This window comes from Chanos chanos, chromosome 3, assembly GCF_902362185.1.
Source record: "Chanos chanos chromosome 3, fChaCha1.1, whole genome shotgun sequence".
Classification (NCBI taxonomy): domain Eukaryota; kingdom Metazoa; phylum Chordata; class Actinopteri; order Gonorynchiformes; family Chanidae; genus Chanos; species Chanos chanos.
Window position 1 is genome coordinate 8,362,952 of NC_044497.1, and position 24,172 is coordinate 8,387,123.

The window sequence follows — 24,172 nt, forward strand, 5'->3', positions numbered from 1 at the left end:
AGTGTTGAGAAATATCCAGAGTCCAGAATCTCTTGAATTTTATGTAGTTTCTCCAGAACTGTCGTCAGGGCCTGGCCTAATATTACATTGTCTGTGATTTATAGTTGGCAAACACTGTTAAGTTGTAATTAATTGATAGTTTCTGATTGTTAATTTACCTGTTTAACAGGGAATGATCTTTCATGGCACAATTATTTACATTTTGTTTTGGGAAGCAAACAGGCAGTTTAATTTATCTCCTGTGTGTGCGTGCGTGTGTGCATGTGTGTGTGTGTTTGAGTGTGTGTTTGTTGGAGAATGTGTCTGAGACTTTGAGGACATGTATGTGTCTTTGCGTTTATGTTTGTGTGTGTGTGTGTGTGTTTGTGTGTGTGTGTGTGTGTGTGTGTGTGTGTGTGTGACCCATCATCAGCGTCATAAGTGCAGACGTTATCTCACCACTTCCAGCCAGTCAGTCACATGAGCTATTTCAGAGACGAGTGTTGTTTCCTCATGAGCATTCTCAGGTACCAAATTAGATATAACACATATAAATATATGTCTGAGAATCTAAAGCTACCCCTGCCAGCTCTGCTGAATATTTAATAACACAATACAGCAGAGTCATGAAGGAAATGCATCGCTTGGTTTGTAATTCTAATGCTGCATATAAGGCGGCATATTATCAGTTTAAATTCGCTGATTCTTTTTCAGCACTTTCACAAAGATAATATGTTTGACTCTTTTCCTTTTTTTTTTTTCTTTTTTTTTAAAGAGGAAATTCATCCCTATCCTGCCTAGTCATCGAGCAGTTTCATCAGATGAAATGTAGCAATTGATTTCGCTGATGTCAAATAAATGAAAATGTAAATTCTGGTGGAATATAATTCACCGTTTGAGCTGGGTCTCTGTCCCTGAGTAATTCTGTGTGTGGTTGCACACACAGAAACACGTGTCTCTTCCCTTTGTACTGGGCACACTGTGCCCAGTACAAATCTGACATGACAAAGTATAATGAGATCTTAGCTTTGGTTTGCTGTTATATTCAAAAGACATAGAAGAGAAAATGTATGCAGAATTATTTCAGTGTTGCCATGTTATCAACGTTAACATAATACTGTGTTTTGCAAAGAGATAGTCGACTTGCGCGATATTCAGTGAGTATTTAATATTTACAGAGTGTCAGGCATTAAACTGACAAGCAATGAGCTAAGTCATAAGTAAATACATACCCATGATTAACACATTGCATAGATAATGTTGCATTGATAAAAATCCGTAATGTAAGTAATGTAAATTTACATGCAAACAAGGAAAATAATCATCCTTCTATTGTCCTATGTAAATTGTGAGCGTGACCTCTGTCAAACACTTCTCCAATTTAGACAAAAAATAGGCAAACAATTCATTTTGCCAGTGTTCCTCTTGGTGTAGGATAACAGTTATCAAATATTTATTGGTGTCAGAGGCAGGGAGATTAGAATGGACAGATTGGAATGACAAGTCCATATGATATGCAGATTTTCTGTTTGTCACACTGTGTGATGGGGAGGGGAGCTGGCATTCCCTGGTGTCTAACCACACAGGTGTGACATGCATCAGAATTACCCTTTAAAACATGCCCAGAAAGACTGACCTGTGTCTTTTAATCTCTCTCTCTCTCTCTCTCTCTCTCTCTCTCTCTCTCTCTGTTGTTAATGAAATAACGAAGTGCTTCATATTGGTGTATGGAGGATGGAATTTGTATTTTGTACATGCTTTTGTTTTTGGTTGGGTGGATGTTTGGAGTCGGGGAGGGGTCTGTGTGTGTATGGGTGTAAGGGTGCATTAACTAATATGGATTAAATCATGATGGATCATCTCTCTCTCTCTCTCTCTCTCTCTCTCTCAGGAATGTAAGCTCTGCTGGAGAGGAGGCCCGTAGAAGGATGAGAGAGTGTGAGGGTCTGACTGATGCTCTGCTCTTTGTCATCCAGACTGCTCTGGGGAGCAGTGAGATTGATAGCAAGGTTTGATTCTCCTTTTCCTTTCCACTCACTCTTTTCTTCACTTTCTCCATCCTACTACCTGTTATAAAACCTTCTGACTCAACTTTGAATGTGCGTACGTGTCTGTGTCTCTCTGTGTGTGTGTGTGTGTGTGTGTGTGTGTCTGGCACAGTGTTGCTCAATAACAAATAAACAGCTTTGTGGATGGCTGCATTCTCAAGGTTGTTGAGCTTCTGTCTCCTAAATGGCATTCTTTAATCATGATTTAACTGTCGGGCCCCTGCTGGACTTGCCCAGTAATAGTAGGGGTGGGATGCATTGGTCGTAATGAGAATTGAGTGGCTGACTTTGGTGATGCTGCAGACTAGACCCAGCTTGTTGCCTGTGGTCATTTTCAGTGTCCAGGTCATTGCAGCTCTCCCCATTGGGTGTGTTATTTTATTGTTAGCCTGTCCAAGATTTTATAATTATCCTTCAACTCGGCAGCAAACTTGTTAAGCAATTCATCGAGGGGGTCTGGACCAGTGTAATTTCAAGAGGATCTTACAGACAAAATAGACACTTGTTTTGTTTTGTTTTGTTTATAAGATTTTCAAAAAAAAAAAAAAGGATTTTTATTTGACAGTGTTTGAATGCCTTCAATTCCCAACTTGTTCTGTCTCACACGCTCACATCTGTGACTCTTTTTACATCTCCACAACAACAAGAACAACAAAAACAACAAAAAAAGCCAAATTCGTATTGCTGTTAGTCTATTCACTTCCAGATATATTCATCATGAAAAAAAACCGTCAGTTATTCAAGGCTTTGATAAGGAATCGGTTCTCCTATCATTGTTCCACTTTAACTGGCACCGTCCTCATGTTCCTGTCCTTTGATTTCCATCACCTGACCCCCCTCCCTCTCTCATCTCATCTTCTGCCTCTTTCCATTTTACTCACAAGTCAACTCCTCGCTCTTCAAAAACAGTCGATAAATTTACCTCAAGTTCACCAGGGACAACCAACAGCGTAGAACGTCTGGTATTATCGCTAAATTGTTTTTAATGTTTTTATGATTTTTTTTTCTGTAGTCCTTGAGCCATTTATTTGTGTTAACCCTGTTGTAAGTGAATTCTCTGTTGGGTTAGACGTTGTTTAGAACAATGCTACATAGTTTACCATTTGTAACACTTCTAACTCCAGATATTGCATTTTATTCCCAAAGAAAACTGAAACTTTTTTTTTTTCTTTTTTTGTTCTCCCAAGTTTTGCTCCAGAACCAAGGCCAGTCATGACTGCTGCTCCAAATAGATGTAGAGAGTCAATATATTTCATTACTTCTGAAATGCCAGGGCATAATTCGGAAGCGTCTGTTTGATTACAGTCATTATTTTTGTTTGTGCAAAGAGTGGTCCCCCCCCCGCCCCCCCCCACCACCACCACCACCAGAAAACAAGGAGCTGGAGAGACTCGGTCATTTCTCATCCTAATTCTCCCGGTATTTATTTCTCTTCAACTGTCAGCCATTCTTTCTCTGCCTCTGTTGTGCCTCCTTTTAATACCATTGTTAAATGGAGTGTGATGCAAAGGATTTCGACTTGTCGTTTTTCCCTCATTCGAGAGAAATTCTTTTAATCTCATTTAAATGTTAGTTCATTTCAGAGATATAATTAAGCCCCCTTCAGATGCATAGCACATATCAAACTCACTCTTTCACAGCGTTTCTCAACATGAGGCAGAAACGGGGGAGGGGGCGGGGGGTGCTACCCAGGGCGTAACACCGTCCTTTTTGACGAGGCAGTGACTCTTTGAAGCTGTGATCCTATAGGCTTTTCATGTTTCTGTGCTTGAAAGCAACGTATTAAGAAAATGTAGCTGAAGCCTGGTGAATCTGTGCTTGGCTGATTGTCTGTTTGAGAAGTTTGAAGCTCTTGTGCTTTCTGAATGACCTCGTGTGGGAAGAGAAGAGCTTTGTCCCTGAAGTCAGTCAAGCTATGCGGTATATGTAATCAAAATGATGTTAACTATACATTTTCTCTCTCTCTCTCTCTCTCTCTCTCTCTCTCTCTCTCTCTCTCTCTCTCTGTGTGTGTGTGTGTATGTGTGTGTGTGTGTGTGTGTGTGTGTGTGTGTTTGTGTTTAGACCATAGAAAACTGTGTGTGTATCTTGAGGAACCTCTCATATCGCCTGGCTGCAGAAACTTCTCAGGGACAGCAGATGGGCACAGAGGAGCTGGATGGTCTACTGTGTAGCGACGCCAATGGCAAAGATGGAGAGAGCTCAGGATGCTGGGGAAAGAAGAAGAAGAAAAAGAAGACACAGGATCAGGTGGGGCCATTCTGGCAATGCTCGCTGCCAATTAGCGGCATTTTGAAGCCATTGTGCGGCGGCGACAGGCTCTCGCTCGACAGATAATTTGTTATTTCGCGCGGCTGATTTTCCTTTCATGGCTTAAGAGGGAACAGAGGGAAGACTGATTAGAGCTGCTCTTGAGGTGTGGGAAATGTCTACAGTAGTGTGTGTATGTTTTGACACTGTTTTATAAGGTGACGTAGAAAATACCCTGGACTCTGTATGAGTATTCAAAGTCAAGGGAGTTCCTTAAAATCACTGTAGAGACTAAGAATTTTTTTCAGTCTTTTCTCTTTTTTTTTTATGTGGCAGACCAAAGAAATTTCCCTCATTTGTGATGTTCAGGGAGGCAGAGAACGTACATTTTCATTTTCAGCTGAAGTCCTGATTCTTTTACAAAAACACAGGAGTATCTTATTTTCTAAGCCTTTTCACCTTAGACATTGAGGCTGAGTTTTCACCAAAAGGGCATATCTAAAGGACAGGAAGACTCATCTAAACCCTAAACCGGATTCTACACAAACCCATAGGGAGGATGGGCTCCTCTACAAGCCCAGGAAAGTGAAGGGGATGTTGGTTTAGCAATGCATGAGCCTGAATGTTTCAAGAAAGGGGCGGGCCAAAACGATGAGCCCTTACCAATGGGACAGTAGTACACTCTTGAGTCCTGGATGGAGACTGTGTCTTCTGCTCAATGTAGCCCTCCCATAACACAACCTGCCAGTCTAGTTGAAGTTGTGACGACCCATCCACAGACAAGTCACGGCTGGACCATATGAGGAGGATGGGTGTAAATAGTGTTCCAGCATCCAGGGATGTTGTAAGAGGTCTTGTAATTCCTCAGACTCCTCCTCAGCTGGCTGAGATCTCGTCTATAATTTAGACATATACTCCCCCAAAAAAAACCTTCTAAGGATTGATGGGAGCGAATAACAGCAAATTCTTGCGATTTTTTTTTTGTCAAGTGTGTGCTTGGGTCAATCGAGCCAATGACGCCCCCAAGGCTTGGCCATCTGCCTTGACAGAGCAGTGGGTAAAGTTACGCGTAAGCCCAGTCACTTAGTGGTGCTCCACCATTCCACCATTTTCTTAGCAATAGGGGTCTCAGAGAACGCCTGTGGCAAGGCAGCTTAATATGCTTTTAAGAGGGTGGTTGTACTTCTCGCTACGACAAACCTCCCCTGCTTCGTAACATTACCTCTCTGAAGAGACTGTATTAAATCTGACACTGCCTTTGATCAAACTTCCATCATACATGGAATCACCATATCAGCGACAGAAGGGTTAATTGGAAGGAAGGCTGAGAAACCATCCAGTGTCTTGCACCACGCAGGTTCCTGGCTGCTGAAAACCCTGCACAGTTCTCAGGCAATCTGACCGGATTAAATTGGATTCCTGTTCGGTGGTAGCTTGTGATGGACTGAAAGGTAACTTAATCTAATAGTTCTTTTAGGATTTGTCAGGAACAGCCAAGCGGGATTTTGACAGTCTGACTCTGCAGCTAAGACAATTTAATCTGTTCGCTGTAACGGAGAGAGTCGGATCTGAATGAATCAGTCAGAGCAGGAGTGAGCCAAATGCATCTGAGAACTCATAGGAAGTAACAACTTCATCACAATACTCTCCTGATGGGTGCCTCTATTTTTTCCTCTCTTTTTTTTTTAAACAACCCTGCTGGTAAAATGTTAAAAGTACTCGATTCAAATAGTATCACAGAGTCATTTCTCCACTGGGGTTTAATAACTCAGATCCGTTGCTCATTTAGCACAGTGCAAGAGAATTTATTCCTATTTTTAATCATTCAGAACTGATTTATTTACTCTAACCACAGGGTCAGAAGGGTCTGTGCGCTGGTTAGCAGCGGCCCTTTTAGCATTCAGGAAGACTTATCCCAGCAGTCTCCTCTCAATCTACTCTTCTGTTCTACGCAATCTACTCTACGTCAAATCAGATGCCTGTGTCTGGAAGCCAGCAGTCAAGGCCTATTACGCCGTATTACTCTGTGTGTCCTCCAGTGTGACTGGTAGGACTTTGGCTGTGGCCTACAGAAATGAGACTCTTTGAAAGAGGACACCAGGGCCTCCGGGCAGAGGAAAGCTAATGTACTCTGCTAAATCATTTATCATTGAGTGGCAGCTAGCTAGCTAGCCGCTGAAAGGAGAGTGTGAGTGCAATTTGCCTTTTTTTTTTTTTTTTTTTTTATGTCCAGAAGTGCAGTGGGTGTGTTTAGTGTGTCTAATTGACTGTGAGGGGATTGTGTGTAAACCAGAACATTTTCTCTCCTCTTTCTCGCTAATCCTCCGGTCCGCGTTTACACGGGGAAATGAAGGGACTCTTAGCCCAAGTGCATTACTGACACACCAGAAACTTTTAGAGGAGAGAGGAGTTAAGGTTCTTCACAAATGCCACTGAGGATGTTTCAGGTCTTTCTTTTTTTTTTGTCTTTTTAAAGTCTGGCCTCAGGCTAATACCATAATGCTGTTGCCATAGATGCTTCTCATATTGGAAATTTGGTTTGTAAATATCCCGGAATAGGTTGTAGAATATCAAAGTATGTCAAGCATATCTATTAGTAAACATGCAGAGAGTTGCTGACATATCTGCTGACATTAACAAACCTACCCATCAAATGTGCCGACCTGGAGTTCTGTTTACCTCTAAAGGTGTTGCTAGGCGTCTGCTGGTTACTATCACAATAAATTAATATGAATTATGAATTATACATGTCTATTGTTTGATCCTCCTTGTAAAAACGCAGTTGTAATGCACTATCATTAATCTTACATAGCTTTCCAATGGGTGAAACTTGTCTGGGGAAAAAAAGAAACAGCTGGTCCTAATGTCATAATTTTTCCCCCACTGTGAAAGAATTCAAAGAGGTACTAATGAAATACTTTGAATTTCATGTCTGAGGGTGCCTGTCTTTGTCCAGTAGGAAATGGTGAAATTCAGCTATCGGTACATGGTGAGATTTCCATCCATGCTTAGAGATTCCAGTAAACCCCTGATAACTCTTTCTTTTTTCCTGAGTTTAGGAATCATATTCCTCGACGAATAAAGAAAATGATCACCTTTTTAATGCTGACATTTCTGTGTGATCCTCAGTCTGTGGATGTATGTATACTGCATGTGCACCTTAAAGCCCAGTCACTGAAACTTATTGTAATTTCTACCATATACTCAATCTTGTGGACAATACACGTATCATGTATTTTTATGGGCATGTACACCGAGTAATTACATAGTTGTTACAGAGTTATGACATGTCAGTACGATTCCACAATAACAGTTCACATTAATTGAGATAGTGGTTATGAATCAAATTAGTGGTATGTAATGTGACACCTGGACATTAAATGAATATGGGTAAACAGAAGGATGGATAGATTGAATGAAATTCATTGCAGTATTTCATTCGTCAACTGTAAATGTCAACTGAGGGAAAAAAGATGCTCTCACTACTGGAGGATTGAGTGTTGTTTCTCTTAGTAGCCTCTCTTCCTCTCTCTCTCTCCACCTCTCTCTCTCTCCCTCTCCCTCTCTCTCCCTGTCTCTCCTCTCTCCTTCTGTGCTCACTGTATGGAAGCCGAACCAGCCTCATGGGTGTTTCTCCTGCCTCCAGCAGTTAATTGAACAACAGAGTCTGTCCTCTGTGTAGAGATGTGTGTGTGTGTGTGCGCGTGCATGCGTACGAGTGTGTGTGGGTGTGTGTGTTGGAGTGGGGTGGGGGGGGCAGTCAGCCTCATTAATAATGGAGAGAGCAATGGAGTGCTGATCAGCAGTGCTAGTGAAGAATTCTGGGGTATTTCATGAGGCACTCTGACTGAAAGTAGGTCACTCCGTGGAGCCCTGCACTTTTCTAATTGATTCACCCTTGCTGTTTTAGACCTTGCCTGAAACGATCTTTTTTTTTTTTTTTTTTGTCTCATGATGCTTGGTCGTCTCAGGTCGTTTTTGCTTGTTCTGGTGAAGGGGTATTTACATACTGAGCTGTTCTTTGTGAAGACATTCTGGGGAAGTGAGAACATTTTGGCTGGTCCTCACTTCTTCAAAGGGCTCTTTGAAAATTAAGACTTGGTTTTAGGGTTCAGGTTAGAATTAGGTTTAGGACGAGGTTAGGCATTTAGTTGTGATGGTTGAGGTTAGGATAAGGGGAATGCATTATGTCAGTGAGTGTCCTCACAAAGATAGAAGTACAAGTGTGTGTGTGTGTGTGTGTGTGTGTTTGTGTGTGTGTGTGTCTGTGTGTGTGTGTGTGTGTGTGTGTGTTTGTTATTGTGTATGGATGTTTAAATTGGCTGCTATGTTTTGCCTTGGAGTTTACAGGCATCAGGCTGCCACTGGTGAAAGTACAGAGAGGAATTTGACTTTGATGCTTCAGTTCGTTTCGGTTTAGAAGATTGTAATTCTTGGCGGAGGCGCAGCGGGCGTTCTCCAAGCCCCAGTGTGCTTTTGTTGTCATCTCTCAGAATTCTTCTCCGACTCCATGCTGGCAAAGAAGAATCAAGAGACATGTGGCTTAAGAGCTGACACAGCGCTGAGCCATTGTCCTTAGACCATGTTTACCTGGTCTGGATCGATGTGGTTGTTTCCGTGGTAACCGCCCGCGAGAACGTCCGCGTACCTCCGTTTGTCGTTTCTCCTCCCTTGTTTTTTCTCTTTGGCTCTCTCTGTTCTTCCCACCTAGCTCTTCTCTCTCTCTCTCTCTGTTTCTTTCCGTGTTGTAGTGGGACGGAGTGGGCCCTCTACCCGACACCGCCGAACCCCCTAAGGGAGTCCAGATGTTGTGGCACCCGTCCATTGTAAAGCCTTACCTCACGCTGTTGTCAGAGTGCTCCAACCCTGACACACTGGAGGGCGCTGCAGGGGCACTGCAAAACCTGGCCGCCGGCAGCTGGAAGGTATGTTCTACTGTCAGTCATCACATACCCAGGTGTCTGTGTGTGTGTGTGTGTACGTAAGTCTGTGTTTGTGGCTCTGTGTCTGTGTGTGTGTGTGTGTGTTTCAGGGGTGCCGGGGGGGGGGGGGGGGGTGTTTGCAGGGAGGCATTTGCCCCCCACCCCCCCTTTTAGCAGTCATTATGCCAAAAAACAGAGAGAGAAGTTGACCATTGCAGCGGTAACCTAGCTCACTTGTAACGTACAGTCTCCTTGATTTGTGCAGGCAGATATATTTCTGTGTCGGCAACCGCACTTGGATACCTGGCGTGGAAAACAGTCAAGAGTTGTCGTAACCTATGTCCGCATTTATTCAGTAACATTTGTTTTGTCTATTCAAACCTACCTAACCATCCCATCCCTATGTTTGCTAAACTCGATGAGTTAGCCTATTACATAAAGTCTCTGAACGAGAGCAAGCAGAAAAAGACGTTCATTCTCCGTGAAGCACGAGCGCGAGCTCCACCCCTCAAAGCCTTTACTGCATCCTCAGTAGTGTCAATGATTAGAATATGTAATCTAATTCATCTAATTCTGGGTTGGTTTTGTTGTGACAAAACACAAGAGCGAGTGGTGAGGGAGAGGTGGAATGACCAACAGAGATTTCTTGATTGTAAAGCGCAGTTTTTGTAATTCCATCTAAAGTAGGCTACCCAAGACGCTGGTGCTTTGAAGGCTCCAGCTCTCCAGCTTCGGTGTCTGTGCTTTCACAGTTTTGATTGCATCAAATTAGAAGTCGCGAAGTTGCAGTGTAGCATACGCTATGATATCCTGGTAACGCCCATGCCTTTAGGCTTTCCGTTTCTGTCTCAAACTGGAGAAAAATGGTGTTTTTAGCTGACAGAATTAAGAAAAATTTTCCCCGGGGAGAATGCCCCCCTACAGGTCTGGTTTTACCCTGTGTTCTTGCCCCCCCTTAATTTGAAACTTGTTCCGGCACCTCTGATGTGTGTGTGTGTCTGTGTGTGTGTGTGTCTGTGTCTGTGTGTGAGTGTTTGAGTCATACTTTTAAGATTACACATATTGGCTTATTCCCAGTTTGGCTATGTCCTGTTAATGAATGTTGTAAGTGTAGTTTGTATAAAGAGAGAAGAGAGAGTCTCTCCGTAATGGCGAGAATCGTCCTGCTTCAGAGAGAACACTCTTATCTCAACGGTCTTCTTTTTTTTTTCTTTTGGAGGACAACATCTGTTACCTGGCTCTCTTCTAAAAGATCAATGTTATCTAGAGACTAAAATAAAATACAGTCCTTCAGAGTTATGACCACGTCTAAAAACATATTTGATGGCTTTTTTATGCACTGGTAGACCCACCCCGTATACCGTTCGTATAGAGGAGATTGGAGTCGGTTTGATTTTTTTGGGATGAGGGGCGGAGGATGAAGAGGAGATACCCGTAAAATCACATTTTTCTTGGCCAGAAATCACTTGCCTCAGATGTAGAAACCAATAGAATTTAAAAGCTTCTTTCACCTCTCCTTCTCTCTCTCTTTCTCTCTCTCTCACTCTCTCTCTCTCTCTCTCACTGTCTGACTGAGACAAAGGAACCCTTTACCTCTGTTGTTCAGACGGTCCAATCCACCCAAAGAGTCTTACAGGATCAATAGGCTGCAGACAGGGAGAAGGAAAGAGGGGATTGGATTGGTTTGAAAGACCCATAACTGCCTGTTCTACTGCTGTAGCCTTTAGGCATCTTCTTCACCTGGGTTAAAAGACTGAAAAGCTCTTACAATACCCCGCCAAAACTAGACGGTTTCTGCATTTGTGTGCGCGTACCTCTTACATTTTTTTTTTTTCGGTCAGCCCTGTCGGGAACTTGCCGTTTCCCAAATGCACTTATTTAGATGCAATCTAGATAAACATTAGTAAATGTTCACTTCTGTATCACATGGAAGTTCAAGCACACAAATAACAGTAATCTCTTCAAACTGAATATGGTTTCACAAGTGCGGCGCTATCATTTTTATGTGACTCTCATTTAATTACCTTTATTCAGCGTTAGCTTGTTTTCTTTTCTATCTTGTTCACACACACACACACACACACACACACACACACACACACACACAGAGAGAGAGAGAGAGCGAGGTAGAGGACAGCATAAATATGTTATGTGTGGCCAGACTGGAGGGACAGAGTCTGGGGGAATGCTGTCACATCAATGTGTGCTGTTCAGTGCTGCTAAATGTGAGCTGACATACAGTCACTGATAGAGGCCGATGATGGAGCGGGTCAGACCGACTCAAAACGCCCCCCCCCCCCATGACTTCTCACATTGCATGGCCTTCAGCATGCTCAAATGAACATGACATCATATATACACACTATTAAAAGATTCCAGGTTTCTCTTTAAGAAAACTTCAACAGGAATGCATACATATCTGTGAATGTGTGCGTGCGTGTGTGCGTGTGTGTGCGTGTGCGTGCGTGTGTGTGCGTCTGTATGTGTGTGTGTGTGCGTGTGTGTGCGTGTGTGTGTGTGTGTGCGCGTGTGCGTGTGCGTGCGTGTGTGTGTGTGTGTGTGTGCGTGCGCGCGCGTGTGTGTTTTCTCCCCAGTGGTCCGTGTATATCCGTGCAGCAGTAAGGAAAGAGAAAGGACTACCCATCCTGGTGGAGCTGTTGAGGATAGACAATGACAGAGTAGTGTGTGCTGTGGCAACTGCACTGAGAAACATGGCCTTGGATGTAAGAAATAAAGAATTAATCGGTAAGTGTCTGTCTGTTAGTTATGCCTTTTCTCTCTCTCTCTCTCTCTCTCTCTCTCTCTCTCTCTCTGTTATTACTTTTTAAAATTCAAATTTGCCCAGAATCCTTTATTCTCCAAGACTACTCCAGATGACATGGCTTAACTGACACTGACTCAACCGAGTCTTTTTTAGACATGTGAGTCAGATCATTTTTATTCGACCCACCATTGAGAGTAACGTTAATGCCTCACCCAAAGCTAACTAAAGAAACCGTGAAGAAACACGTCCATTTCCTTTTATGGGCATGAATCTATATTTGTTTATGAAGAGCTCTCTCTCCAATACCTATTTCATCACCAACACACCTGAAGCAGAGCACGGTGTTCAGTGATCTGCTCTTTTCTGTTCTTCGCTGCATTGTCAGGTTAACGTTATATTGTAAAGCAAATTATTTGACTCATTTCTGATGTTGAGTGCACCAAAAAAAAAAAGCTGTTGTCTCCAACTTTCGAGATGGCTTGTCGAGATGGCTTATCTTATCGTTTTTTAAAGGTGTGATACAGAACGCCCAACATACGCTTTGCTCTGCGACCTCTGTGGCCGTTACGTTTTTACGCTGCATTTGACGGAAGTAACAGTGTTAGCTGTGTTCTCCGGGTGTTGTTTCCTCTATCATAACAGAGAGATGGTGCAGAACAAGCAAATGGATAGCGATTCTCTTCGAAAGGAAAAAAAAAAAAAAACACTCCCAGCTTTTATACGTTTCCACTTCTTCCCAAACGTATGTGTGTGTGTGTGTGTGTGTGTGTGTGTGTGTGTGTGTGTGTGTGTGGACTGTTGTACAGCCGCGCTGTCCTGTTCTGCCGTTACATGTCGGCGTGTCTTTGTGTGAGGGAAGCCAACAACTCCCCCCTGCCATTTTTCCATTACACAGGTGTTTGGGCGCAAAGTAATCTAGAACCTTTAACTGAACTCTAATTATACCTCTCTCACTGCACCCGTGTCCCTGCCCTCGATTTGCACATGGCTTCAATTATACATAATTGAGGCTAATGTTCTTGATTTGGATACAATGAATGTCTAAAAGTTTCAGATTAAAGAAAAGTCCAGTGACCACGTTGTTATACGGTTAGAGCTGGTGGATGGCTCCCTCTGCTCTGCAAAACAAATACATTTGAATTGAAATGGAGCTTTTGGTTTAAATGTAGCTCTTTTTTTTTTTTTTTTAGCATGGATTGTGACACAGACACGGGAACAAAGGGTTTAGATTCACATCTCACTTTTAGAATCTTCCAGATCTAAATCATGGCTTCGTTTTTTTGCGACGCTATTTATTTATTTATTTGTTTATTTATTTTTGTCCCCGACATGAATGTTCACTGTTTGCTATTCTTGAAGTGACATCACTAACGCATTATTGATCTTTCTCTAATAAACTTGGTTTCCTGGTGGGTCTGAGCATCTCCATGGCAACCTCTCCTCTTGTTTCAGGCTGTTGGTTTCAGTTGCTATAGAGTGGTGCCAGGGAATGTTGACTTTAAAAGAAGCTTTGTGCTCAGGAATCTGTTGGTCAGTAATTACTGCCTGGAGTTTGTCCACGTTTATCTGTTGTATCGTAGAAGTTACCTTGGAACTAAGTATAAAAATATGGACTTGTTTTTCGGTTTGCTTGCTTTGCTTCCCAGGTGTTGATTGCTTTGTATCTGCATGAAAAAAAATAAAAAACTCTTTGCAGCTATTAAATTTCGTTTTGTCAGGTCTATTCACAAATATATTAATCCTGTATTTCAGAAATAGTTCTGTCTTGTTACTTTTTATCACAGAGACACTGCGCTTCGGTTTTTGATCAGCATCGTTAATGTGAGCGAAAACAAAAACGGTATATATATATGTATATATATATTTTTTATTTGTGATCCAGAGGGATTACTCATTAAGCACAGTGCTCCAGGAGCCTGAGAAGTGCATCCATGTCATGGACTGTCACATACACACACAGTATTTGAGTATCAGCTCTGCCACATGCGTTGGCTGTGACGAGCGGTCTGGGGAAATCCATGTTGCGTTGACCGAGTCTGTCTTCTACGGTCCCTGTCTCTCGCTGCCCGTATGACTTTTCCATGAATAGAGCTCTCGCACAAGGAGAGGTCATTCAGCAATGCTAAGTAGTTTGCACCACGATTAGATGCAGCGGATGGTTTTTCACGGATAGACTGTCACGGTTGCCATATGAGCGGAGATTTACAAGAGATATGAGGTGATTCCAGAAAAAGAATAGGAATCTAATTTTCAAAGTGCAAACCTTCCCTCGGCAGTTATTATAGCGTACTCGCGCTGAATACGGATTTCAGTTGTGAATGACCGTAAAGGTAAGGTAGTGCGCTTCAGTGGCTCAGAAGTTATCTGTGATTAACGCTCTCGATCCGATATCTTCACAGATCCTCAAAGCCAATCAAGCAACCAACGCTATTTAGCATACGACACAGCATGTGTGAAAACAGTAAAATGGCTCAGAATTATACTCATACAAAGCTGAATTGATAAAGGGTGATGCTGTCTATGAAAAAGCCAAGCTTTATTAAGTGAAGCTTTATTTATCTCAGTTTTGTTTGTTTGTTTGTTTGTTTCCTTTTCTTTTTCATCTTCCCATTGTACCTCTTTATTTGCTGTGCTTGCGTTAGTGCACTCGTGTTTGAGGTGCACCGTCAGTCAGTCAACACTCACAGATGTGCAGACACAAGGACTTTGATCATCTTTCAATGACAAGCTATATGCGTGCAATTTTGAAAGTGCTCCCTTTCTCTCTCTCTCTCTCTCTCTCTCTTGCTCTTGCTCTGTCTCTTTCTCTCTTTTTCTCTCTCTCTCTCTCTCTCTCTCTCTCTCGATCTCTCTCTTTGTCTCTCATGTACATTGACCTGGCCTCTTGATTCATACTCTCCCAATTAGCCCGGTTTTCCCCATTGCAGCTGTCCTTTAGGGTTCTGAAGATGATGACATCGCCTTGTAGGAGGAAACGAGAGGAAAGGGTGAATGGAGAGGGAATGCTTTCAGGGTCATGATTCATTTTCGCAGTCCCTGGAAACATAACACTCTCAGTCCTTGTCTTTAGAGATGGCACGGTCAGAGAAACAGAGAGAGAGAGAGAGAGAGAGAGAGAGAGAGAGAGAGAGAGGGAGGGAGAATGCAACAAGAAAGCTCTTGCTTGTCGAAAACTCACTGTACAGTCAGTTAGTCAAGAGTTAGTCAAACCTTTTCAGACCTAATTAGAGACGCAAAATTGCCTTGGAGATTGGCCATATGATCCGTGCAGATAGATTGTTCCATATTTTTAAAAAAAAAAAGATATTTAATATCTTTAATCCTCACTCTGTTGCTTTTTGAATATCATTACTCGCAACCTTCAGAACAAACTAAGAGTAGAAAACCATAGTATCTGATGAAAGCCCAAATGAAGCATATCAAAGCGGCCCCTCCCTGTCTCATTTTAATATTCATGACTCTCAGAAGTCTTTAAGGGAAGAGAAAACTTATCCACGTGTAGCTTTCAGAGGAAAGAGAAACTGGTCTCATTAATCTTGCCATGTAGCGGCATATAGCAGTGGAGTTTTTGGGCAATAAGGTTACGCGGATTTGGTCTTTTTTTTTTTTTTCTTTTTTTTAAGTTTTTGGTGCAATCAATTTTTTTTAAGTTTTTACAACTTGCCTTGGACTTCTAGTTTCAGCGCTCCCACATTTGGACCAGTAGAGAGGGATTTGAAAGTTTTGATTCATCACTGAAAGGCTAATCCTCACTGTGGTAACCAGAAGAATCATATTTGTCACACACTTACCCCTGGAGCGAGACTTCAGGGAGAAATAAGACCAGCAGCTTTTTTTTTTTTTCCTGCTATTTGGATACTCTTGATGTGTGTTAAGTCATAGAAAAATGTGCACAGAGATTGTAGCAAAGAAAGATAACATCACCAATCTTTGTCAGTCCTCCCCCTGTCTCTCTCTCTCTATCTCTCTCTCTCTCTCTCTCACTCTCTCTTCCTCCCCCTCTCTCTCTCTCACTCTTTATTGCTCTCTGTCTTTCTCTTTCTCTCATTCTGTCTCTTAGGCACTTTCTTTTCAGACATCTATCAGTCAGTCCATCAGTTTTATATCAGCCTTTTCTCATCATAATGACATTTATGGAAATAACAGCTGTCTTTACAGTGGTTAAAGGCAGTCTTTTGAAAGAGGTATTCACCTGTTTCCTTATCTGGTTCAGTATCTCAGCTCGGCCTGGCTGTTCTTTTATCGTCTCCACAAGGTGGCTCTGCTTTTAATTGAAGTCACGGGTCTTCTGAGGATGAGCTTGCACAATGCCGGTTTAAATATTTTAGTCTTTGATCCTCTTTGACGGACATCAAAGGCTGTAATGGCGGAAGATATTAGAACTGTGAAATCCGTATCGTCTGCCTTTCCCCCATCTCGCACGAGGAATGTGACAGTCAATTTCCAATTTAAATCACTTTCTAACCTTTCATATTGTTTTCTATTCTTTTCTCTTTTCTTTTTTTGTTTTGTTTTGTTTTATGAGTTGTCTGTAAATCAAGCGTTGTTTTTTTTTTTTTTTTTTTCCACCCTCCACATCCTCAGCCAAGTTCGGAATAGGCTCTAGGCCATGCATTAACACGCAAAAATAATGCCATTTTCTTCTGGTATTCATTTGAAAGTTATTGTGGAGTAAAGTCCTACAGAGTATCAACCTTAGGGTATTCACTGCTGAGTGACACTCCTAAACTCAGTGAGGGACCTCAAGGGCTTTCATGGAACATTTGGCATCCTCTCTTTGAACTTTGCTGACTTCCATTTGCCGTCTTCCATTTGCTTGGTTCCATTTAAATATACAATGTGAACTTTCATTTTCATGTCATTTAATGCCCAGCCATGGACCCTTGTTGCCGCATGTTCCGTAATAGGCAAAGAAACACCAGTTAGATTGAATTCTTTCTGCGTATTCCTCACCGTCACGCTGCGTAAGTGCGGTTTTTTCATCATAACTACTGTACAGCACATTTTCTTATAATACATCCCGATCGGCCTTTCAGACTATAATCAAAACCTTTGTTAGAGTTGTTACAGAACACGATGTATGCTAATTGTAGCAGTAGCTGGAAACAGTGGCTAGTTTCCTGGGTATACGCTATTACTCGGCCACCTAGAGTTCAAAATCCATGACAAAATAGGACAAAGGGGTACGGTTTCTTCCTCTGAATATATTTCCGGAACTCTCTCTTAGCTGCCGCGCATGATGAACCAAGCATTTTATGCTGATTGCCTATTTTCCGAGCTTTCATGGACTCAAGGGTTTGCACTCTGCTCTGATTACTGTGGAGCCCTCGTATTTCTAAGCGACCACGATTGAGGTCCTACACAGAGTCAAGGTTGGCCGTAGAGTCACTTCGACCTCTCAGGTCTCACAATTAAGCCATCAGAAACATCAGATTTAGCTTGTAAGTGGACCCTTTAAATTTAACATGATGAGGGTGAATATATTAGTGTACTTTTGCTTTTTTCGGCTTCTGTAACAGGTGCAAGGACTTTTGCGTCCAACTGTAAATATCTAGAAGAGTGAGAACAAGAACGAAATCCACTTATTTCTCACTACTACTGCAGTGTTTTCTGGCTTTTAGAAGTAACTTTTAATTAGTCTTCCTTTTAATGAGTACAGTTAGCTACAAGAGGTTTAATTATAATGAAGTGAGTGAATTATTATGCTTCTTTATCTGGGTTATAAAATTTGTGGAATATAAAGAAAAAAAAAAACCCATGACAAATATAGTCTGGAGATCAGTGTAATTCTCCCTCTGTACATTTTAAATACCATGCTTCTCTCTTGCTGCCATTGTTGAGGTCAGCTTTCTTCATTGCACTGGCGGTTTTCACGGACATTCGAAACACAAACTGTCTCACTACAATGTAGAGCACCACTGGAGTGGAGCCAAAAAAAGACAAAAAAAAAAAGACGATCTTTCTGAAGTCATTTCAGATCGCTTATTTTAGCTATTTGTTTCTAAAATATCACATTTTTTCATCCAGAGAAACTTATTTCAGAAAATATCACAGCCCATTGGGTAAGTGTTTCCATATTGTCCTTTCAGACGAGAAAGGCCTATGTGCCTGGAGGAACAAGATAAGCAGTCACCAATTAGCTCCAAACTCACTGATGATGAATTAAGGCACTTTTGAAATTTCCATCTGCTCAAATTTTCGTCTGTGTTTCATTTTCAGACTGTTTGGAATTAGCAGCTGGATTTAACAGTCCTAGATTAATTTCATTAGCTTAGTCTTTTTTTTTTTGTACTCCAGTGAGAGAATAGGTGGCTAGCAGAGAAAATAGTCTCATTTAATCATAAAGGTCAAATCAGTTTCAAAGCTTGTTTTCTCGACAGGAGCAGAGACTGCAACATCGAGAGAGCGTGAGACTATAATAATAAAACACATCTCTTTTTTTTCTTTAAATTTCACTGGACATGCTTCAAATATTCCTGTCAATAAAACCAAGGCAACATTTCATACGGACAAAATTCGCAGACGCAACAGATTATAGCTATTCATCTCGTAGGACATCTCTCTCATAACCTGTTTGCCTAAGGGAGTACGTGCTGTAAAGTTCTAATCATTGCCAAAGCAAGCGGTTATCGTTTTTTTTTTTTAAACACAGTATCATGTTTTCTGTCAGACACTCTGTTGTGCCTGAAGCACTGAAATATATTATCATGGAGATAAACTTTTAAAACTATGGAAGCAGGATGTCTTTCCGCGCCTCCACCGTCAGCTGGCTTTTTTGGTCGATTTACGCTGAGAATGCTTCGAAACCCTAAAGTTTACAGTTTGAAATGTGTGGCGATAGATAGTCAAGCAAACGTTAGCGTCTGCAGCATTTTCACTGGACACGGTTGAATATGTCAAACTTTTGTATATAACTTTTGGTATATCCTATCTCTTTTCTCTGTCATTTCATGTCTTGTCATTCCATTACACAACTGCTGTCAGTATATAAATAAACCTGCCTGTGTGTGTGCGTGTGTGTGTGTGTGTGTGTGTTTGCTGGTTGCTTGGCTAATGGATTTTCTCTTATGTGTAAAAGACATTCTCAATTAAATTAATGATGACACAGAGAGCTAGGGAGCAGCAGGATAGCTTGCTTCAAAAGCTGTGTGTGCTTTTGTAATGTCAGTAGCTCCTTGTTTGTGAATGTTTTATTACTCATGCTGGTTTCACAGGAAACACACATTGAGTCGTCATTGTTCTGCCCCCCCCCCCCCCCCCCCCCCCCCCCCCCCGACAAATTCAATGTGATCAGGTTGTTGTTTTTTTTCATGATGAGAGCCTTGGCAAGTCATTTTTAATTACTCTTCCTACTCTGTTGCTTTAATGTCAATTTTCACTTTTTTTTTCTTTTTTTTTTGTTCTTCTCTAGACATGTTCTCAAATGCCATATGAGTCATCCCTTTTGGAATTCAACACACCACTTCTTCATAGAGAGGCCAATAAAACCAAAAACTGACAGTCCCTTAGAGTTCTTGAGTACTCATAAAGAATGTTGTCTTCACAAATATACACTCACACACACGCACACACACACACACATACATACACACAAATTCACTTTCTCTTTCTTTCTCTCTCTCTTTCTTTCTCACACACATGTGCACACATAGAAACATGCACACAAATTTGCTTTCTCTTTTTCTTTCTTTCTCTCTGTCTCACTCTCCTACACACACGTACACACACACACACACACGCGCGCGCGCACACACGCATCTATTGCCAGAGTTCCCACAATGAATTAAATACAAATTTCTAATAATAACTAGAATACTAATTTCTACTAATGATAATTCAGTAACTCTCTGCGCTTCTGTTATCGTGTTTTTGTGTCTTTTCTCATGTCTTTTCTGTTTTCTCTTCACTCTGCATCCGTGCCCACAGGTAAGTATGCCATGCGTGACCTGGTGCATCGTCTCCCGGGCAGCAGCAGTGCCGGCGGCAGCAGCGGGGGCAGTGCCAACAGCACCGCGGGGAAAACCATGTCCGACGACACCGTCACGGCGATCTGCTGCGCCCTGCACGAAGTCATCACCAAGAACATGGAGAACGCCAAGGCCCTACGAGACGCCGGCGGCATCGAAAAGCTCATTGGGATCGCCAGGAGCAAAGGAGACAAGTAAGAGGCCCCCGATTCTTACCGACGTGTTGTCTGGTGCGTGTGTTTGTGTTGTGTGTGTGTGTGTGTGTGTGTGTGTGTGTGTGTGTGTGTGTGTGTTGGGGGGGTGGGGTGGGGCTGATTCGGGTTCATGCATATGTGCTCAGCTGTGGACAGGTAGTATATTGCTCCATTTATATTTCACAGTGGTACTGTTACTGTATATTGCATATTCTTTTATTACCGATGCCTGTCAGATATTATACGTGGATTTTATTGCGTGAGCTTCTGGAGCTCATGAACCACAACACAGTATATTCTGTCTAGAGCTATCTAGAACATATAGGAATATGAAATTAGTTCAGTTAAGAGTCATTTCATCAAAGCTTAGAAAAGTTTAATAAAGAGGGGAAAAAAATGAAATGAGAACAAATGTACCGTCACCATGGGAGACAGAACATATTCATATGATCCCTACTGGAGATAGCCATCAAGTTCCTTTATTCTCAGAGGCCATTGATATTGCTTCTTTGATAAAAAATGCTTTTGGTCACGAGTTTAGCCAGCATGACATTTAGGGATGAATATGTGTTTCTTTTTGTTTGAGCCAAGATCCAAACTGACTGATGCATTAGCATGGGTCTCGGCTGAACAACGCTGTGTGTAACTGTTTAACATCCTCACTTATCGCTCAGTCATTTTTACTTAGCTTGAGCCAAGATGGAGGTGGCAGCATCTCACAGTTTCTTGGTGAGAGGTTAGCAGAGGGACAGTGCTCACAGTGCTGGGTCACTACTCTCTTCTGTCTGTGGTGAAAAACAAAAATCATAGTCACCAGCAGTAATCCCAGTCCATATCGCTCAGTGAAAGTCATTAATGAATTGTAAAAATGTTCATAGAAAATGATGGGTGATTTGCAGCGAATTACCTGATTTACAATCCATTCTCAGAGGTGACTGAATTGAAATGAAATTCACTTGAACTCTTTAGTCAGTGCCTGAAATAGAGTAGGTGTGCTAAATGTAGGATTGAGTCAGTGAAATACTCATTTCCAAACACGAAGGAAAGGATGTTTAAATTGGTTATCTGATTGTAATGTAATTGCTGTACTTCTAAGTATCCTACTCAAGTCTTTAACACAGGCAGAAATGTAAAGACACAAGGGTTTTTTGGGGTTTTTTTTATGTCGCTGAGTACATTCCACTCAGTCAAGGACCTTCTTAATTTCCTTTTGACTATATTAAAGGAGTGACAAAGTAAACCTTTTCATATTTAGTTTGCAGGAGTAGAAAAAAAAAACTGTTTGATCGTTTTATGTTTTTTTTCCCCCCCCTTTTGAAAGAAATGGCCTGTCACACGCTGCGCTTTAGCTATTCATTTCATTATTAAGAAGCACAGAGCCATCTCTATTCTTTAAAGCACATTGTTGGCTTAATAATAGCTTTTTATCATGTGACTCCGTTAGCGCAAAAGAAAATTGTGCCTGTCTCATAAAGGAATTGTGGGATATGGAAAGAAAGAAATGCCGACGTCTTCTTAGGCTCTCATTGACCTTTTGTTGTTGTTGTTGTTGTTTGGTTATTTATTTGTTTTGGGGTTTTTTTTTGTTTCACAGACACTCCCCCAAGGTGGTGAAAGCAGCATCTCAGGTCCTAAGCAGTATGTGGCAGTACAGGGACCTGCGTGGTCTCTACAAGAAGGTACCGGTTCATTTTCTACTAGTGCTGATACTCCAGGAACAGTAGAGATAATGGCTTAGAAATGAGTTTAGAATCTCATTTTATGTCATAGACTAAGAGTCTTTTGTGACAATAGCTATCTTCACTGTTCTAATTCTATAATAGAATGTTGCTCCCCAAAAATGAAAAAAAAAAAAAAAAAAAATGAAATGAAAACAGTCACTTGAAAATATCTCTTAAAGTCAAAGCATTCATATTTGAAATATAATCTTCTAAATTACCACATTCACTGCTTTCAGTCCCCTTGTTACAGTGTTGGAGCAGGTGTTTACGCCCAACGAATTGGTTTATGCGTTTTTAATCTTGCCCAAATGTCCGATACGACACGGCCTCTGCTGTCTAGAAGAGCGAGGCTTACACAAGCTTCCTACAATATGTGTGTCTTAAAGTGCCTTGTATTGCCAAAAACATAATGTTTTTAGATACTGTTTCAAAGTAAGATTAAGACTGAGAAAATGTTTGTTTCCTTTTTATGTTTCAAGGTCCAGATCAATGTAAATGAAGCAGTTTTCATCTGCCTTTAAAAGCGTGCTTGAGCTTTTGGTTTGAAAGCTTTATATGCGTTAAATAATTTAAATATCATATGTGTATTTTATCAGATCTTCCTTGGAAAAATAGAAGATTACAACCTCAGTGGTATTTACCTGAATAAATAAAGGAAATAAATAAATTCATGAGGAGGAGCCAAAAAAAACAAAACAAAGCTATTTACTTTTATAGCATCAAAAATATTTTATATATTTCACCTTGCAGGCCAGAGTCTTTCAAATTGAGAAATCTGTAAATGTTTTTGGAGTGTTTCAAGCACTGAGAGAGGTGTGTAGTCTTGAATTTATTCATCATTTCACATCCTCCTCTGTGCTTTGTTACACCCACGCGCATGAAAAAATATCGTCTTTATTCAACTTAGATATTTACAGAAAACATCCAGTTGGTAACGTTTTTTGGCGTCACGTGAACTCTCAATATTGTGCCTTTGTTTTATGGATTCTGCAGATAGACTCCGTTATGAAAAGATGGCCTTCATCCCCAATTTCGCTATGCGGTTTGGACTTTGTCACTCCCAATGGCTGGAATGCCTTCATTATCAAAGCAAGTCGGCTTGACGTGAACAGAATGAATGTATTGTATTGTATTCACGCAATGGAAGTGAAAAAGAAACATGTTGAGAGACATTTTTACTCTTATTAAATTGAAAATTGTAAGGTATGACTTTCTATATTCCTACATGTTTATATTTATAGCTCAGCATGTAGAGAAAGTTCAGTGAATATGTATGAAGATATACATGTATCCGTTATCTATACTATAAATAAATGCAGCAAATATACAATACAGGTTAAGAAATATGTATAAAATATAATAGACAGTGAAGCTCTGAGTCTGAGTTTGACTGTGTGACATATTTGTCAAGATGCTCTCATACTCCTACGGTCAAGTCAGACGGTATTTGGCGAAAGATTTAAAGCTGAAGTCAAGCATTTCTCGTTTGAGTGTGTGAGGAGGAGGAGAGGAGGGGAGAGGAAGGACCAGGGCTGAGTGTGACAGGAGTATGACCTAGCGTGGAACGGAGTGTATTGCCACACTGACATTCTAGCTTTCTCCCGTGAGCTGCAGAACCCCCCCAGGCTTTTACAGTGCAGTGTTCAACCTGAGTGAACAATCTGAGCCCCTGACAGATATGGCCTTGTGGTGGGACACTGGACAGAGAAGTCCCCACTTTGCTGTGTAACTGTGGCGTTCTCCAGACACACACACGCGCACACACACACACACACACACACACACACACACAGTCGTGCCTCTGCACACACACGTCTGCAGAGACTGGAACGGACTTTATGTTCTCTGACCTTTAAAGGTGGTAAAAGGTCATGAATCGGCTCCGCTCCGGAGAAATGATTTTTAGAACAGGGTTGCTTTGGAAACGTACCTTTTCTTTGTTTTTTTTTTTCTTACAGTACTGAGACAGTGGTGGTTGTGGCAGATCTTTAATAACCCTTCTTTTTCCAAAATGTCTCTTAGACCATGCCAAAAAAACCTCAAAAATGAAAGCTGACAAAGGGTGAAAAAGTGCAACAAATTTGGACTTTTTTTTTTTTTTTTTTAGACAAAGAAACAGATCATTTGGTCATACCCTGTGTCACTGTCATATTTCAATTCTTGGTCACTTCTGGCTAAGAATGTTCACCACCGAGTGTCTCCCAGCATGGCTTCATATATAATACTTTCTGCCCCTGTGATGGGTACATTATGATTCTCATATTTTTTAGACTTTTTTTTTAAGGGTGTTGAATCTTGTGGGGTTTTTTTGTTAATCTGTGAGAAAA

The 24,172-nt window shown here is 41.4% G+C and overlaps 1 protein-coding gene across 1 annotated transcript in view; it reads left to right on the forward strand.

The window, feature by feature from the left end:
• ctnnd2a (catenin (cadherin-associated protein), delta 2a) overlaps positions 1-24,172 on the forward strand; it is a 176,971-nt gene that overhangs the window by 136,413 nt on the left and 16,386 nt on the right. Inside the window, exons 12-17 of the mRNA XM_030767425.1 lie at positions 1,871-1,988; positions 4,092-4,277; positions 9,029-9,202; positions 11,794-11,944; positions 19,890-20,124; positions 21,719-21,803. Of these exons, the coding sequence (XP_030623285.1) occupies positions 1,871-1,988; positions 4,092-4,277; positions 9,029-9,202; positions 11,794-11,944; positions 19,890-20,124; positions 21,719-21,803 (949 nt within the window). The remainder of the gene's footprint in view (positions 1-1,870; positions 1,989-4,091; positions 4,278-9,028; positions 9,203-11,793; positions 11,945-19,889; positions 20,125-21,718; positions 21,804-24,172) is intronic.